Below are 18,623 nucleotides of genomic sequence, written 5' to 3'. Positions count from 1 at the left end.
CTCCATCGCACCAGAACCACGCCTGGATCCTCCCTCTTTCCCAGAGAGCTTGTGCTGGGGTTTGCTGACGCGGTGCTCTGGGTTCCCTGTGCCGCTCTGCAGGGCGTGGGCGGACGGTGTGTTGGAGGAGGGCTTGATCTGCTTGGCAGCAAAGTCCAGGTCTGGGATGGCCTTCATTAGCTCGGCCTGGGTCTCCTCCAGCAGCCGATTGATGTCCTGGGCGCTGTACTGGGTTAGACTGGCCCGCTTCTCCTCCCAGTCCCGCTCTGCTGCCTGTGAAGTGAAGAGGTGGATGTTTCTAAACCCACAAATGTAATGGCGCCTTACTGTATTATGATATGATTTGTAAGACAGTATGTAGAGTAGGTGTGAGAAAAAAAACCTACCAGTCGGACCTCCACGGACAGAGCTTTGTCGGCGGCAGCGCGCCGCTCCAGCTCCTCCAGGGCTTTGCCCTTGTGGGGGACGGGAGGATGATTGTCCTTGTGGGGGCCAGACGGGTTCCCGTGTCCACGGCTGAGGCTAGCGTGGGGGCTCCAGTTGGACAGGCTGTTTCCGCCGAGGTCGTTGATGGTGAGCGGGGGGCTCGTGGGGATGTCAAAGTCCGGGAACTTTCTCAAGTCCTCGTTGTGCTTTGATGAAGGATTGGAGAAGTCTTCCTGTTTCTTCCACACCCCCTCATTGGCTTGTCTGGCCAGACACGGAAGAGGAAGAAGTCATTCATCAACAGTTTGAAATGTTACATGAACTAAAATATTAATTATACATGACATCAAGTGGAAATACTTTAAAAACACACTGAAGGCTGCAAGCACTGACTTCTGCTTGTAAAACTACCCAAAAAAAGAGGAGACAAAAAAAAGATCAGCTCTTTTATCAGAAAGACTAATTAAACGAGAAAGTGAGATGCTTTCTGGATGCAGGGCTGATTAGGAGACAGAGTGCTGAAGGGCGAATTAGTCCGAGTCCACACTCAGTTTGAAATGAAAAAGTCATTCTTTGCGTGACTGAAAAGGGCTTTCATGGCAGAGTCCTCCAGTTGTGCCACTTCACCACCGGAATACTTGCAGCTTGAATGCAGGAATATTTTGTATGCTTTGAAATGATTTCTCTGACTATTCGGCATTCAGTGATCCTCAGCGGTCCCTGAACTGGCTCAACAAAAATATCTAAACAGTTTTCCTTGATGCTTTCCACCACATTTTATGAAAATCCATATGATCTGTTGATGCACAAAGAGGGGAGACATATTTGGCAGATGTAGAAATGGTACATCATGCTCCAGTTAAGTACAGTTACTAATGTTGGACATTTGACATTTATGACTGCGGCAAAACATAGACAAAAGCTTCTTTGTCGATATATCGGACTTTTCTGGTTTCTAACTAAGTGTAACAGGCCAATAAACTGTGACGCGGGTACAGATGTCGGAGCCGGTTCGTACTTGCGCATCGTGGCGAGGGTGTCTGTTATGGTCTTGCAGCGTTTTAACAGGGCATCCAGTCTGTGCGGCTCTTCTTTAAGGAATTTGACGGCCTCCACCTCCACCCGGAGCACCACCCGCATCTTACTCTGCAGGCCTGGGAATTGATCTGCAGGAGAAAGCACGGGAGTGAAACAGGAAGTCAACTACACTCTCTCAATCACTGCTGAAAGCTGCTAAAAGACTTTTGTGGTAATCAGATATAAAATTTTTTGAACTACTATAAATGGGCAATCTGAGACTGATTAAATGTTTCTGACTGGCTGTGGGTGACCAAGAGTGTTTGGTGAGTAATTAGGGTTTAATAAACGGTCCACCAGAGCAAGAGACTTTGTTTTCTGTTTCGTGGCTTGCGCACAGAATGCGAATGACTCACTCTTCAGCTCCGTGAGTGTTTCTCCCAGCTTTCTCAGAACGGTGGCCTTCTCCTCCAGCTCCTGCACTGTCACCAGCTTGTGGTTGACAGACGACTCCTTCTGGATCTCCTCCACGGACTTCTCCAGGTCGCTGAGACGGAAAAAGACAGAAGGCTGAACGCCACGGATCCCTCGGGTACGCTTAAAAGCTTATCTTAAATATTTGTCTCAGAATCATTTAGTCAAGTTTCGGTAAAAAACGCTGCCAGCAAACTGTCTATCAATCAACTGGCAGCTACATCAACAGTTCTGGACAGAAGAACCGGAGGAGGATGGAGCGGATATCTGAAAGTTTTATGAAGGAAATTAAAAAAATAACATATAATGTCTTAACAAACAAGACCAGTGATTTATACGTACACTGGTGTTAGAAAGGAAGAACAAAAGTGTGTGTGAATCTGTGTTTGAAAATTTACTTTCACAACCTTTGTGCAACACTTTATAGCCTCAAATCTGCCACTTCAAGTGGAAAACCCTCAAAGCGATGACTTACTCTCCACCCCAACACTACAGAGGAACGAGCGGGGTTATACAGCAGAGGCCAACAGCTGATGCCACATTACATCACGTCCCATACTAGTCAATGTCGACGGATTCAGTCAAGAAGCATTAGAACATAGTATGGCTATCCAGACAAGGATTCACTCTTTGAATAAGAGTGTAATTAACAAACATAATAGCCGGCTGCCACTAGTCGAGGAGAATAACAGAAATCGATTAGCGGAGATCATCCAGCAGTTCAACCAATTATTCTCAAACACAAATGCTGCTCAGGCTGTGATTCGGGAACTCTCCCGCCACTCACGGTGAAATCCTAGAGCCGCGGTGACCGTCTGAAGTGAGGTATCTGGTTATTAAATCTCAAGGTAACGCGCTCGTTTTGCAGTCACTTTAATTAGCTGCTGGACAATCTTGCACCTCAGATCTTAATAAGCATCTTGATGCTTAATTACAGCTACAATTTCATCCTGTCTCTGCATCACCCCGTGAGTCATATAATTGTGGAACAGATATGAACTTTTTTTTTTTTTTAACACGTCTGAGCAATTATGGAGGATGTGTTAAGAAGTCATATTAAACCATACAACTGCCAAAGTATATACCGCACCACACTTGCACTTGCTTGGAATTGGAGACGCATTCTATTTTGTGATATGATATTAAAAGATTTACAGAAAACAATAAAAATAAGCTTTGCACTGTCACTGACTGGAGTTGCTGGATGATGAGCTCCTCTTCATTGAGATACTTGAGTCTCTCCTCCTCCACCAGGAGGCGCTGTCTCTGCAGAGGATCCTCCTGCTTCCTCAGGGCGTCGGCCACACGCACATTCAACTCCGCTTCCGTCCTCTTCAGCAGCGTTCGCACGGAGTCCTGGTTCTCTATCTGCACACACCAAGCGCAATGTCACTGAAATGCAAACACGGTGCAGGCTGCTCCGACTTCAGCAGCTCATGTTATACACTCAGCAAATATTTTCAAAAGAATTACATCAATGTTGGCACTGCCGGTCTTAGGAGAATAGCTGGTTGATGTCGTGAGATGCGCTTTTACGGCGATTGCGGAATAGCGACGCAACATCAAGGGGGACAATTGGAACAAAACAGACTTTATTAACTCAACTGCACTCTTTGTTTTGTCCTATCCTCCTGAGCACAGGCTACATCCTCTTATCTAACTCGATGACCTTGTCTGCCTCGTCGCCTGAGAACATTCTGAGTAATCGCTCGCTGCTCCTTCTTCTTCTTCTTCTTATTTTTGAGTTTGAGGCGTCATGATCTGAGCAGCACGTATTCATCTGTGCATATAATATTTAACCGAAAGCAGGGAGCAGGGACGCCGGGAAGGAAGCGGAGGCTCTCTGGGAGTGTGAGCTCGGCTCCCTCTCGGCGTCACGGACGGACTATTCTACAGGACTAATGCATGTAAGACAACTCCCCCAGATGCAATCACCTGGTGAGCGAGAAAAATTAATAATTGATCGGCCTTATGTTCTGGGAAGTGAAGCACGACAACAATACAGCAAACATTTATGACAACCTTGTATTATACAGCCAGCAGCAGTGGTGCAGATCCACAAGGCTAAAAATAAGGAAGCATATTAAAGCGGAATACTATACGCATTTACAAGAGTTGATTTTATTTTATTTATTTATTTATTTATATCATGCTGCTCCTCACTCAGCTGCCTGTCTCTCCTTCACCCTCTCCCTCCTTGTATAATTCATGAGCCACATGTGAAATTCAAGCTGTCGGCCATCGCCACGGGCAACAATATACGCTCAGGTGCAGAGGTCACGCGCGTCCACGCGTAAACAGGAAACTACTATTTGATCAGTTTAATGAGCCCCTCTGATCGGTGCAAATACAAGCACTGCATGTTTATAACATATTACTCTTTCTTTTCTTCTTAAGGAAACTCCACTCCTCTGCAAGTCATTTAACTAATCACCTCTCGCAGTGAGCTTGGCACCTACTGAATAAGAGATGAATGATATACGGTGCGTAAGGATCTCATCTCCACATTTTTGTTAAGTCTTCCTCATGGCAGTTTGTGTAATTCTGTATCGATTGTGTATACTTCTCGGTGCATTATTAATCCTCCGAAGACAGCGTGGCCTCATTGTGTCATACAGCACAGGGATGAAAACCTGCACATGCTTTTTACTATAGGTGCGGTGGCTACTATACATACATGTTGAAATACTGAAGAAAAGAAATACGTCTAGTATAATTTAGCCCCTTTCTACAAGCTTTGCAGAATCGGTGGAAGTCACACTTGAATACTGTGGTCTTGCAATATGTATGACCTGCATGCCACCAACTCTCCACAGACATCGCAGGTGAGTCAACTGTCAATCCAGACATTTCCATTTCACTCGAGCGAAAACGCCTCCGAGTTCATGTGAACACGTAGACGGCGTCCCGGTTTCTCCGGAAAATAATCCGCCGAGCGCAACGCCGACACTTTCGCTCACCGACGCCGGGCCGTGAATTATGCAGCCTCGTCGGGACGAGGAGCCGATTCGCTTTTTACGCCGCGCGCTTTAAACGCCGCAAACAAAAAACACACTCGCCTCCGTTACGCTCGTCTGGAGGCAGGAACTTTCGGAGAGCCGGTGAGGACGGGGCTGCTCTACTTTTCCCTGCCGTTTGATGCATTACACCTCCTTTCGCTCTGACTAATGCGACTGCATCAGCTGCGATAACCTCGGTTTTACCACCTTTCATTTGACTTTAATTCGTATTTATATTTCCTGCGATTCCACTGGTTTGAAAAATGTTTTCCTGCTTTCCCCTATTGTAAGTGTATAATTTCTGTTTAAATGGCATATTATTCATGTATAAATGTGTATAAAACCTACAGTTAAAGCGGTGGAAGATAAGTTACAAACTCAAACATTATGCAAAGTATTTCACAGGTACCACAAAGAGCTGATAATAACATCACAGTTTGAAAGAATCTGCACACAGGATATCATGTACCTGTGTCTTGCGTAGCTGGGTGAGCTGTTTGCGCAGGTCCGTGGCGTTTTGCTGCAGGCCGTGCAGATGGAGCTGCATCTGCAAGCGGCCGACGCTGTTCACGTGGATCGCGTTAGAAGGCGGCGGTGGCATCAGAGCTAGGGGGGCCGACGGCGTGTTAGCTGCCAATCAACAGAGCAGGACATGAAGGGGAGGGGGGGGGGGTTACCGGGAGGTCGTCGGGAAACAAACAGGTTAGTCTGCTGCGCTGTGCTCCGGTGAGGTTTGCAGCCAGCCGACATGACACACAGTACAAACGACAAACACACACAGCGAAAAAAGTACCCAAAGAAGTATGCATATAGAGGAAATCAGGGAGGACGCACACACAAATGCAAACGCACACTGGATTCTGTGTGCGAATGCAAAAAAAATAAAGCTGTAATCGCCCACTGGGAGAAATGTGAGCACATGCTATTAGTAACCCCATAGAGAAGTGCGATTAGTCTATTAAGTCGACACACAGGGATAACCATGCTCTTATCTGCACACGGGCCTTTGTGAGTACGGCCATTGACCCGTCAGATATTTCGTCCAGGCATACTCACACGCACTCAAAGGAGTTTTCCAGTGTGCGACAAAACAAACCTCTGAAATTTTCAAAGGAACAACCAAGCGGAGTTTCAGAAAAAAAAGGAGAGACGGAGACAGGGCGAGGGGAGCCGCCCGCTCTCCGGGAGCGAGAACAGACGAGGCCGGCTACCCGGCCAACACCGCACCACACCCACACAGGGGGCAGAGAGCCAGGAGGATGTCAGAGAGGAGAAACAAAAAAAAAAAAAAAGGGAGGGGGAGGGGGGGGGGTCACAGAGTAAGAGACGGCAACTACCTTTCTGCTTCCGCCGTCCAGCTGGAATATAGAAAAAGTGAGGCGGTTACCGAGAAATGAATGAGCGATGGAGAGACAAAGAGCGAGAGGGACGTCTTAAAAGGTCACAGTTACAGAGTGATGGTCCCAGAGAACACTTTTATTGACCACGGCAGAGAGAATAACTGTGGTGATGGCGTCGTCTTTTGGCAGCGTGTCAATTTGCAAGGAGGCTTAGAAGACGAGCGCGCCGGGCCTGTAAAGGCCACGGCGACGGTTCGCGCGGGCCAAGGGGAGGAAAGTAAAAGGGACAGAACAGGTTTCATCGGCTGCAGGTCGGTTAAACACGTTGAATGGTAGAAAAAAAAGAAATTCTTCAGTGAGTTAAAAAAAAAACAAACAAAAAAAAAACAGGCTGATATTTCAGAAAACTGACTAAAATTCAATCTCCAGCAGAGAGAGAGATAGAAACCTTCAGACTGCTGCACGTCTCCCTCGCTCCGGAGGTTATGTTTACAATTTTGTACGCTTGCTTGTTTATTTAACACCTCCCAAAAGCTCCAACGCTGTTCGACGGGATACGTTTCTCTGATATTGACGGAGCCGTGCCAGCACTTCACCCCACTTCCTGCGTCGCGCTTGTGAAGTTGACACCAATTTTCTGATCTTACTCAGTAGAACAATACTCGTGTGTCTTCTCCTGGCACTAGGCCGCCTCCTTAATAGCCTGGACTGGCCTTCACGGATTTTTGTAATGGATTTGGCCGGCCTTTCATTGGAAATGGCGAATAAGTCGTTTGAAACCCTTCAACTTGGCTAATTAGAGAAAAGCTATGATAGTGAAAGAGAAACGGGGAAAAGAGAAAAAGAGATGAATGAGGTAGGAACAAGTCCTCAGTGAGCGCTCGAATGTGCGTAAAATCAACCCAGGTGCGTTTTCTTTTTCGGTGTGTTCTGTTATGGATGAGGGGGGAATGAATTAGACAGCTGAACTACCATAAAATCAATCTGCTGATTGTGAGGCGTTCAGCAAGCAAATCACTTTGTAACCATGGCAACGCGTACAGTATGCGTATCAAAGGTACTTTGGTTCAGACTGCAGCATGTGGCGCTTGCATCCAGTTTGGTGCACTGTGCACTTTATTTAGCGCGTTGAGCCCAAATCGAAGTGTCGTGATTGAATTCATTAGGAAAATTAACTGGTAAACGTGTTGAAATTTGAAAAATTGGCTTAATCATTTTCCTAACAAAGGATTTAACAATGCTTTGTCATATGCAGATAATCATCTCTGGCATCCAGGCTGATGGTACTAGACGGTATTACTACATGTTGATTTGAGCTCTTGATTCGTTTGTATGGACAAAACTGGACCAGAATTAAAAGAGAGTAGTCTCCCAATAACCCTGCTGACAGATTCTCTACTCAATTTAGATAAATTAGTCTTGACCTAAGAGGTTTGAGGCGTGTGTAGATCGCGGTGCACCGTTAGCAGAGATATGAAAACAGTGAATCTCAGTGTCAGCAGCGTTTCACGGTGACGCTGCACAATGCACTCACTTCCTGTGGCGGAGCCGTCACTGTTGGTTTCGGTCTTCTCGCTGGAAGAGAAAGGTAATGGCCGTGAAAACTCCGTCCCTTGGTCTGGAGGGCAGCCCGCCATCATGCAGAGACGCAGCAGGCCACATCTGAGGATCAACGGCCACAGGGCAAGGCAATTACAGTGCTAACACTAAAAGCACCACTACTGGACACTATCAGATTCTCACTTTCTCAGTTTCTTTTTTAACAGTTTCCCTCTCGTTAATGAGCCGCTATTATGTGCACGAGGGTGAAGTGGTCAGTGTCGGGAACTCAAAATCTACTGAAAAGCTATCGGCACATACGTGCGGATCAATAGCACTGTCCTCGGCGGCTAATCCTCGGCGCTCCGTACTTGTGCTGTGCTCACACAAGGTAATGTACCACTTCACAGCTATGGAGCTGATAATGGCTCCATTAATAGCCTGCTGCGCTTCCTGTCGATAATGCTGTCTATGTGTCTTTACAGAATCTCTGTCTGTGACTTTTAGAGGATTAATGGGGTGTAATGGAGAGTCTTACGTGCTGTCACTGTCTGGTGCCCTGGTCAACACACTCTGAACCAGGCCAGTCAGGCTGGCTATCTGCTTCTCCATGGCCTCCATGCGCTCCAACCGATGATCCCTGCAAATAAAAAAAATAAATAAAAAACACACCATGACTATTTTAGATGATACAGAAAGTTTTTTGTAGTTTGTCGGGAGTCAGACGCCTGCTGACCTGCTATTGTCTGAGTCTTGTCCAGATAAAGAAGAACCGAAACCGGACGTGGCTCTGCTGCCCTCCCCAGGTCCGGCCGGCAGACACAGAGGCTCTGAGCCGGAGCTGGGCCTCGACTTTGGGCTCTCCACGAACACGGAGGAGGAGGCGGAGTCCTTGCGGAAAGTCTGCCTGACGGGCGACGCTCTGCTCGGCGAGCCGGAGTACGAGTCCCTGTCCCTCAGCTGCATGTCGGGGATTTTCTGCGGGGATGAAGGCGGCATGCGGAAACCCATGCCCAGCGTGGCCGAGGAGTACGTGTCGGAGTACAGAGAACCTCCGGGTTTGTAGAGGGAGTCCTCCAGGTCCCCTTGGAGGGCGGCGGCTGAGTAGGTGCTGAGGGAGCGCACGGAGCCGCGGCGGTACAGGCCGGCGGAAACGGGGAAGCTGAAGGGGTCTCCGATGGCGGCTAACGACTGGGTGGAGGCGATGCTGAGGCGGCCCTCGTGCATCAGGCTGTAGGGGTCCGCGTACAGGCTCTCGTTCTTCATCAAGGCCATGTTTTTTGCGGAGACCTCTTCGTCGGGCTTGACGTCGCGGCGCTCCAGGATGGCGCTGGGCGAAGAGGACAGGCCGACGTTGGCGGCGTGGCCGGCGGACGGGTGGTGCGGGTGCCGGGACTGCTCGTGCTGGGGGTGGGGCCCGGCGAAGGACGGCGGGCGCCCGCCGCTGTAGGAGAGACGCGAGCGGGACGGGGAGCCGGAGGACGCCGAGGCCGTGGAGGAAGGGAGGGTGTTGAGGCGGCGCGTCGGGGAGGAGTCACGAGAGGAGTACACCATCTCCCTCTGAAATAAACAAGCGGGGACGGGAGTTACCATAGAGACCTACAGCTGAGTGCTTTGTGTCCCGTGAGTCAGCCGCACACGAGGACGACTGGGATCTGACAATACACTGTACAGTCATTGACTGCAGATGCCAAAAGAGGACGATGATGAGTTTCTAAAGGAACAATCACTGGTAAAATGGCAAAATTGTAATTTGTTTTATTTAATTAGAGAACTGACGGAATTCGAGAAAAGACCTACGGACTCAATAGAGTATTTATCTATAAGGGTGCAGTGACAGGATGCATGTTGCATCTTACTATAATTCATCATTTCTGCTCAACATTTTCGCCTTTTCTTTTCTTTTCTTTTCATTTCTTTGCCGAGCATCAAAACATTGTTGAATATTTCCCAGTGGTTTCTGAATCAACCTCCGCCTCTGTCCTTCCCGCTGTGGATTTACTCCTGTCGTGATGTTTTTTACATTTCTGAGCTTCGCGTGGCACACAGCCCGCTTCCCCTCGTCACTTTCTCGGCCGAGTAATTCATCCCCGCGTTTCTCATTTCCATCTTCCTCCCAGCATCGCGGCTCACAACGTCGCACAAAGGAAACACGGCAGCGTGGCAATGGAATTCGCGCTGCTGAGCCCTCACGTCGAGGAACAAATTCATACGTGGCTGTGAGAACTCTATTGGCACAATTGAAACAAGTATCCGAACAGATTTTAAAAAAAGCACAGCTAAAACCTTATGTCGCTCGGCGAGAGAGCACCAGACACACAAACTGCGAGGGATCAGACGAACGGCGAGATGCTTGTTAAGATTCAGCTTGCGTTTGAGTCTCCAACAGTGATGAAGAAGAAACAGAGCAGTGCATTTCACACTTAATCATGTCGGCATTTCCTGGTATCAAATTGAGCTTGAGGGTTTATTAAAATGTAGATATCTTTCTGCAGCTTACGGGTGCCTGTCAGCCTCTTCTTTACTCTTTTGACTTTCTGTTTCTTACATTATAGAGCAACAAACGTGCACAAACTCACACGCACACAGAATATACACAGGCTCAATCGCTTTTCATCACCCATTTGCATGGTTAATAGCAGTTCTATTCTCAATATCGTGTGAATAATGCAGATGGTAGGCAGGGTTTTGCGTAAAAAAAAAAAAGAAAGAAAAAAAAAAGGTCTCCCTCAGGTTTCCTTGATCTTTAGCGAAGCAGAAATAGCTCGGAATGCTAAAATATGCACATTTCACAGCGGAACATTGTTCTCTGGCGCCTGCACAGCAACAGATGGCCTACTTGAAGATAAGAAAACACATTTCCAGGAGGAATACCTGTTAAATTACTAACCCAAATACGCCGCAGCGGCTCGCCAGAGCGGCCACCGAAACCGTTACCTTGCCAAGAAAGGACGCCACTCCTCTATACGTGCGGTGCGGTTTTCAAACAACAAACTTGCAGGGAGATCACGTGTAAGTCTTTCTCTGAAATAACCCCGTTCACCCCCTAGCTCCCCTCCGCTCACCCTCAGGTCTCCATTAGCCAGGTGCGCCGCAGCCGGGTAAGAGGCGTAAATGGGCTCTTTGCGGTAAATCTTGATGATGCTGCGGTCCTGGATGTCCCGGACGTCCTCCAGCTCGTAGAAGACGTTGCGCGCCTCGTCCTTGATCAGGATGGCCGTGTTGGGCGACTTCAGCATGCCCGCCGTCAACTTCTGGGGGAACATGTGCACGATGAGCGCGTGCAGCGTGTCCAGGCTGCTGAGCTCGTGGGTGATGTGGACCCGACGCGTCTCGTCTCCGTACTGCAGGAACAACACGCCTGGAAAAAAAAGAGCGGGGAAGACGACGGATTCGTTAGTTGGTGTATGTAGCAGTTGATTAACAAAAGCCATGTTCTGCACGTCATGGTGTCTTTTGATATATGTCGCTGACAGTGTGTAATACAGGAACTCTTTCTTGCTGAATGTGAGAGTAGGATCGTGTGAGCCGCGTGAGAATTCACAGCTGAGGCGCAAAGACGCATGCACATGTAGACTTTTTACTACTGCTTCCTATTCACAGTGATGTAACCGTAGCGGGTGTTAACTCAAAAATGGCCCCACTTCACAGAAAACTTTTGCTAAAGTGGGCATCCCTTGAATTTATGGATAAAGACGGCCTGACTAACCTGAAAACTCATCTTCAACACACCATGGGACAAACAAAAAGAACAAAGCAAAGAAAGAGTCGGGGATTAAAAGGCAGGTAAAATGTGTGAGATACTGCAGACAACTTTGGGAGAGAAGAAAACAAAGACAGCGGTTAGTGTAGAGAGAAGGGAGACAGTGCTCATTGATTCAGGCGTGTGTACGGCAGCCGCGTTCTTTTTTTAAAAAAAAATAAATAATCTGACCAAACCTGACTTAACATGACACCCTAGTCTTTTATAAGCGTGGACCAGCCTCACACTAATCACACATTCACATTCACACAGAGTTTTGTTATAAACCTGTTCTTAACTCAAATGTTGGCAGTTGCCCAAACATATTGTTAGTTTTGTATTTAATCTAAACAGTCAAGTAGCAAAAATATAGTTAATTTCAATCCTAAATAAATATAATAAACTATATTTTGAGCTCATAGTACACCTGCAAAGATGCGAGCCAGTGTTTTTGCTGTATGAATATATAGAGAATATACTGATTATTGTCTACACTGAAAAAAAAAGAAAAAAGATTATATTATTCAAGAAACTTGTATTATCTCAACAGACTTAGTCCAACCAGTATATTGTGACGGAGCACGCCACGAGCGCTTCAGATCTTAACCTGGAGATCGTAGCTTATTCTGGCTGGCGGAGCGGGACAGCGGCAGGCTCTGGCGGAATCGATTCATCCGGTTGAACCCGAGGGGAATGTCGGCTTCTGACATGGTCTCCAGGGATTCGGCGGAGGCGAAGGAGAGCTTGGCGGCCTGGTCGGCGAGGCCGGACTGGGTGGACTGGGAATGGCGCGGGCTGCGGCTCTGCGGGGCGAGAGGACACGTGGGAACACACACACAAAAAAAAATTTTACTGAGATGTGAAACTGTAGCGGAAAGAATCTATCGGACAGGTCCTGAAGGAGTAAGACCAACGGGAATAGAGACGGTGAATAAACAAAAAAGAGCGCCACACAATGAACACACTAACGCGATTATCCAGACCTTGACAATTGTTTAGCTAGCAGCCATTTACTCAGAATTACAATTGTCAAGACATCCGACATCAGATGAATAGCGGAGGAACAAAACGCAGCGCGGTTGTGATTAAATGGCACTCCAGGGCATCGGCACCGTGAATCACCTGCGGTGGATAAGGAGCCGCGCTGAGCCAAAAACCGCGCTCACGTCACGTTCGCTCAACTCATCCAAACTCTCGTCCCTGCGCAAGTACGAACTTTAAATGAGCGCTTGTGGGATGGGAGGAGAAGCTCATGCAAATCCCAGGCTGTCACTGCGGGTTTATCCTGCCGGCCTGTGCCCAGGCGTCTCTCACTGAAAGACTGTTAGTGCAGCTGGGTCTGAGCTCACTGAACTGACTCCCTGATCCCCCACTGCTGTAGCGTCTCCTCCAGCTCATAGGCTGCTGTAATGAGCTCCCAGAATGCTGTCTGCTGATGGTTCGGATAGAAGAGGCAAACACGTCCTTAGCCACAGTGTAGTAGCTGCGCCTTCCTCCTTCTCTTCGCACCGCCAACACAACAGTTCCCCCCCGTTCTAAGGATTTCCTCCCCTTAGTGTCTGAGTCAGGCCACATAGAGCCCGCATATACCGCTTCTTTCATTAATGTCGTTAATGGGAGACTGACGGGGGCAATGCGGCGGGCCGTCTCCGCCACTGCCTCTCTGTTTGAGTTCGATTCATAAACACACAAACTCCACACAGCCTTCACGCATACGTACATTTACGGTTTTGTTAATTAGGCAACGAGCCAGGAAGCCACGGCGCACGGGAAATTACAGCTGCGACTGGAGATTGCATTCACCGCGGAGTTTTTCAAATACAAATCAATTGTTTTTTCAATGAAATGGCAATTTACTCAAGTATTTATCTTCAAATTGCTGGTCGTCTTCCTATAACCGCACACCAGATCTGTTCACTTACTCACAGCCCAATTAGAAAAAACTAAAACGTACCGACAGACACGATGAATAATTAAACAGGCGAAAGATTTTTAACCTTGCAGGGCTCGACGCTGCTGTCAGCTAAGTTGGTTCACACTAAAACCTCTCAACAGCTATTAGATGGATTTCAGTGGAATTTTGTACCGACAGTCATGGTTTAATTTGTCCGAATATTGAGTTTATACCTAAACACCTGACGATATTAAAATCAGTCTTAGCTTTAGCAAATCTTAGCATGCTGACACACAAACTAAGACAAACATACCTTAATAATAGTTACTTTATATCTGGCTATTTGGCAATTAATTTATCAATGAGAAAAAAAATACCCAATGTGTAATCAATAAAAAAGTAGCAGTAACTAAACTGCAGCATAGAGAACAGGACAGTGTGGATGCTATCACTTGTGTGTTTACAAGTTCCAAACCCCCAGCAGGACTGAAACCCAGAAGAATCGCTTTTAAAATTTAACGCTCGGCTCCTTTTGTCACCATCATACATAATTCAGCCGCACGCACACACACAGACACAGGAGCGGTGGCGTCCAGTGATAGCGGTGGCAGACAGTGTCTGAGCGCAAAGAGAAACCGTGATGCTGACAGATAACCCCCACCATGGTTTCTAATAGGGTCATTTATCTAAACCGTGACCACACTGAACCACCACAACAACGACGACGACAACAACAACAACAACAACAACAACAAGAGACGGCAGCATCTCAGAGGGGCGGCACGTACGGCAGCGTGTCACATCCTGGCCCGGACGTCTCGCGCCGGGACGTAAAAGGACAGCCTTTTGTTTGATCTGAAACTTCAGTTCTATTAGACCGCGTTATGTTTCCACAGCGTTAGGAAACTTCTTATTTAAAAGGCTAGCGGGACTGTGTGTGTCACTCTCCTGTTTTAAATGTGTAGCCGTCATGAGCGAGGCTCACTGGAAACAAGGCAAAACAGTTGCCAGGCAACCGGGAGGAGATACCAGGTAGTCGCCAAAATTAGTTCAACGCATGACCCGCACCTAAACACCTCACTGCATTTGTAGAGGAAAACAGGCATTAGTAATTAGTGAGCTTTAAACAGATATTGTCGATTATGACGGCTTAGTCCATGCTGTGCAGACATGACAGAGAGTTGTAATCAACTCTTAGTAAGATAATAGCAAATAAGCATATTTCCCAGGTGTTTGCAAAACTCGAAATCTGCTTCCGAGACCTTTTAAATGCCAGTATAAAAGGTAATTGATACAACCATTTGTTAAGACTCAGAGACCATCAAATCTAGGTATTTCGCCAACTTGGAACAGGAGCCGTCATAAAACCAGCTGTCTCGACACAACCCTAGCACGCAGTAAAAAAAAATAACACCCCGGAATTGATCTGGCATAGCGAAGCGGCGACAGCTTTCAGCATGAATGAGAGCAACTCCCGCGTTTCGACATCTCGGGCGCGCGTGAGGGCGTTATTTTAAAGCTAAATAACCCAGTTTCGGCTTTCTACGAACGGAGAGAGGAGCTGGGACCGCGACGCCGCCGAAATTGCTTCTCACGCCGGCTGCGGATTCAAATGCGAACGTCTCGCCCCGCCGAAAAAGAAAAGCAAATACGCGCAAGGAACAGCGGAAGAGCAATCCCGCATTGTCACGTGAGCTGCCATTAGCGTGCTGCTGGATAACGCAGCGGAATCCAAACATATGAACGCGCGTAAGCTCACAGCAGCTGCTCTATGTGCTTTTAGTCAGCCGGGGTTGTTTTAACAGGCTCCAGGCGCCGACTTCCATATTGATGGTTTATGTGATGTGAAAACTGAAAACATCTCTCTGCTGAAATTTTGCATTGCAAATAATATATGTGGACCCACCAGCTGGTCACGCATCTGCTGCTGCTAGACATGCCAGTGTTATACATGATGGCGTTCGCAGCCTTTGAGGGAAACTGGTTTGACTCCTCGTTCCCCCCCCCACGCCTCCACCTTTTCTTTTAGAGCGATCTAAAAGAGTTTTTCAACAGCACTCAATTACTGCTGAGAACTCGACACTATTATGAGAGCCGGGTGGAAGAGAGGAACGAGTAGGGAACAGGGTGATCTTACATGGAACAGAAGCAAATGGAGTGGAAAGCAGGACAAGGCGGTCTGACAACAGACCTCGGGCTACAAACTGCATTAAACTCAATGTAACCTCCCACCACGTCTTTTCTTGTTTCGTGCGGTTTCGTGTGCAAACAGGCACTAGCATGAGTGCGTTCACAGACACACACATACACTGCTCTGTTTTAAGGTCAAAGTGGTGGAAGCCTATGGCTTTTTAGTCCGTATCTCATCAGACTCTGACTGACACTTCGGCGTTCTTGATTTTGTCTGCGATCTTGTTAACCTTGTGTGAAAGGAAGCACATTTTTGAGCATCTCCTCAACGAAAATTCAAACTAAAAATGTGTTTTCATGTGTTGACGACGCTCAAATGAAACAGCGTGAATGCTCACTGAGCAATAAAACATGATCCATCTGTAATATATTTTTGAAAAGACGTTAAAATATGAACAGGTTAGGTTAAATTTTAACTGACTAATCATGTCCACGTCCATCTCGACTGAAGAATCACAAACGGTGGTGAGCTCATTTTGCTACTTTTGTATTATGTTGCGCATTATGGTTAATACTGTGGTCTTGTTATATAATGTAATATATAATATGCCTTTATATATTGGTGTCTTCAAAGCTGATCTGTGAAGTCAGCAGCAGGTCCTTGTAGTTAAGGAAGAATGATTAAAAAGCATAGAGTGCGTTAACATAATGTACAATTCAAACAGAATCGTGCTCAAGTTAAGGCAGATATACGGTGTTAGATTTCAGCGTATCATGTGACATTATTGAACATATAGCTGCAGTGTACTCATCCAGCCGCGTGCCGCCGTCTGCACGTTTCTCCCTTTCCCAACAACTTTTTCCACACACACAACAAAGTCCACAGCGCTCAGGTTAAGATAATGGAGGGAAAACTGCTCCCTAAATCGATGCATCTCTCACATCTGTTTAGCTCTACCTCCCCTTCCCTCCAATTATTTGTTTTCATCTTTCCCAACTCTCAAACCGACCGTCTGGACTTACAGTCCTCAAACGTCTATAAGGAGTTCTCTCTTTTGAATATAGGAGTTGTCAGTGCATGGAACAAATTACCAAATTGTAAGTCAACACAATTGACCTGTTTAAAAGGAGAGAGATAAAAACAGATTCTCTACAGGAGGGGAGAGGGTGATTGATATTGCATCTTTTATTCTAACAGAAAGTACAGGGATACGTGCAACAGTGCATATCCAACACCTGGAACTCTCATCAATTAGCTGCAGGAAGTGTCTGTATTTAAGAATCACATTAAATCTGATTTAAATATTTATTCCACAGGTGAAAACTGAGTGTGGCACAATCACGGCAGTCGCTCCACTGACTGTTTCTTTTCGGCAGGTTGAGGAAAGGTGGGAGCTGAGCTTGGATTAGAACTGGTGGAAAGATAAAGTGTCTTTTTTAAGATTAAGTTCTAAATGAGGAAAACCGAGCGCGATGAGGTGTCAAAATAAAAGGTGTCGCAAACGGCCTGCGCGTTGACAGCAAACATCGACGGAGCTGATGTGACTTCCATTTTGATCCTTTCATTCTACCTTTTATTAGCGCTGCGGCATATTGTGGAGCCAATAAATACACTCCCTCGCTCTCACCGTTCTGTGATTAAACTCCTGCATTCGGCGCAGTGCAAAACAAAGCAGCGAGCGATCAACGGAACGGCTACTTTCTGTTCGAGGAAAATCAAAGCATTAAAACTGCATTAAAACGACAATTGCTTAGAACTGGAACAACTGATCAATTCATTAGTTTTAGCAATAGATGACCTTTACCATAAGTAGTTTTACATCTCTGGGTTTGGATAAGCTGAACAATTAATGGAGAAAAGAGAACTCCACAAATATTTTGTCAGTATCTGGGATTACATGAAAACTTTTTTAGGTTTCAAGTCAACTGTTTACATGTGAGGTGATCTATTCCAATCTGATGTTTACATGTAGCACTACTTTCAGTTGGAATGTTATTAAAGCAACAGCTTGATTCAGAAAGTCTGTGGTCTCATATCCACTTTTACTCTTGTGTTGTTTGGCCTCATAGCAGCCGGTCTTCAACATTTTGCAGCGGTTCTGAATTTGTTCCACGCTTCAATCTATCCCGGCTTCAATCCATTTTTGATGGACCTTTTTAAACAGTTCAATATTCCTATTTTTCGGTCATCTAAGCGTGTGATATTGTCTAGTTGTTGTTAAAAACAAGCTCTCCACCACAGACCAGTAGATGAAACGTCACTCGAACGTCACTCATACGTCACTGGTCATTTACGTCAAGACAGAAGGCGTTTTCATCAGGTTTGGGCTTCTAAACCGATTGTGATTGGAATATTTGGCTCCATGTAAATCCAGCTAGTAACAATATTCTAAGAGAGTTAAAGCTACTACTCTATCTTTTCGTTCTTTTTTCAGTACCACTAAAAAAGATATTTTTGTACACCCAGCGATTCTGCAGCCCACCTGGAAGTCAGAATTTCAGGACATATAAGTCCTTGACATATAAAACTATTAGGTACACCGTCTCAATTGCTTGTTAACACAAATAGCTGCAATTCAATGCATTTAGTCACGTAGAGCTGATCAAGACAACTCGCTGGAGTTCAAACCGAGCATCAGAATGAGAAGAAAGGGGATTTGAGTGACTTTGAACGTGGTATGGTTGTTGGTGGAGTATTTCAAAAACTGCTGATCTGCTGGGATTTCCACTGAGCGGCAGTTGTGTGGACCAAAATGCCTTGTTGATGTGAAGCGGTGCTGGTGGTGTTGGGGGATATTTTCTTCCGACGGCTTTTTCCAGCAGGATAATGCACCGTGTCACAAAGCTCATATCATCTCAAACTGGTTTCTGGAACATGACAATGAGTTCACTGTTCACTCCAATGGCCTCCACAGTCACCACATCTCAATCCAATAGAGGAACCTTTGGGATGGGGTGGAACGGGAGATTCTCATCATAGATGTGCAGCCGACAAATTTACAGCAACTGTGTGATTCTATCATGTCAATATGGACCAAAATATCTGTGGAATGTTTCCAACA

At 46.5% G+C, this 18,623-nt stretch overlaps 1 protein-coding gene across 12 annotated transcripts in view; it reads right to left on the bottom strand.

Moving 5' to 3' along the window:
* Positions 1-18,623, bottom strand: part of si:ch211-278a6.1 (SRC kinase signaling inhibitor 1) — a 93,953-nt gene that overhangs the window by 14,847 nt on the left and 60,483 nt on the right. For 8 of the 12 annotated variants that reach the window (XM_047571220.1, XM_047571215.1, XM_047571219.1 and 5 more), the window contains 13 exons: positions 12,145-12,340; positions 11,505-11,516; positions 10,861-11,156; positions 8,532-9,355; positions 8,334-8,435; positions 7,791-7,918; positions 6,254-6,274; positions 5,386-5,546; positions 3,110-3,285; positions 1,860-1,990; positions 1,445-1,592; positions 387-690; positions 12-273 (listed from right to left, as the gene is read on the bottom strand). In XM_047571220.1, coding sequence (XP_047427176.1) covers positions 12-273; positions 387-690; positions 1,445-1,592; positions 1,860-1,990; positions 3,110-3,285; positions 5,386-5,546; positions 6,254-6,274; positions 7,791-7,918; positions 8,334-8,435; positions 8,532-9,355; positions 10,861-11,156; positions 11,505-11,516; positions 12,145-12,340 — 2,761 coding nt within the window. The remainder of the gene's footprint in view (positions 1-11; positions 274-386; positions 691-1,444; positions 1,593-1,859; positions 1,991-3,109; positions 3,286-5,385; positions 5,547-6,253; positions 6,275-7,790; positions 7,919-8,333; positions 8,436-8,531; positions 9,356-10,860; positions 11,157-11,504; positions 11,517-12,144; positions 12,341-18,623) is intronic. The other 4 variants (XM_047571221.1, XM_047571217.1, XM_047571222.1 and 1 more) reach the window with 4 other exon arrangements.

The sequence above is a fragment of the Mugil cephalus genome, chromosome 20 (genome assembly GCF_022458985.1).
Source record: "Mugil cephalus isolate CIBA_MC_2020 chromosome 20, CIBA_Mcephalus_1.1, whole genome shotgun sequence".
Lineage (NCBI taxonomy): Eukaryota > Metazoa > Chordata > Actinopteri > Mugiliformes > Mugilidae > Mugil > Mugil cephalus.
This window is presented reverse-complemented; position numbering and strand designations above follow the sequence as displayed.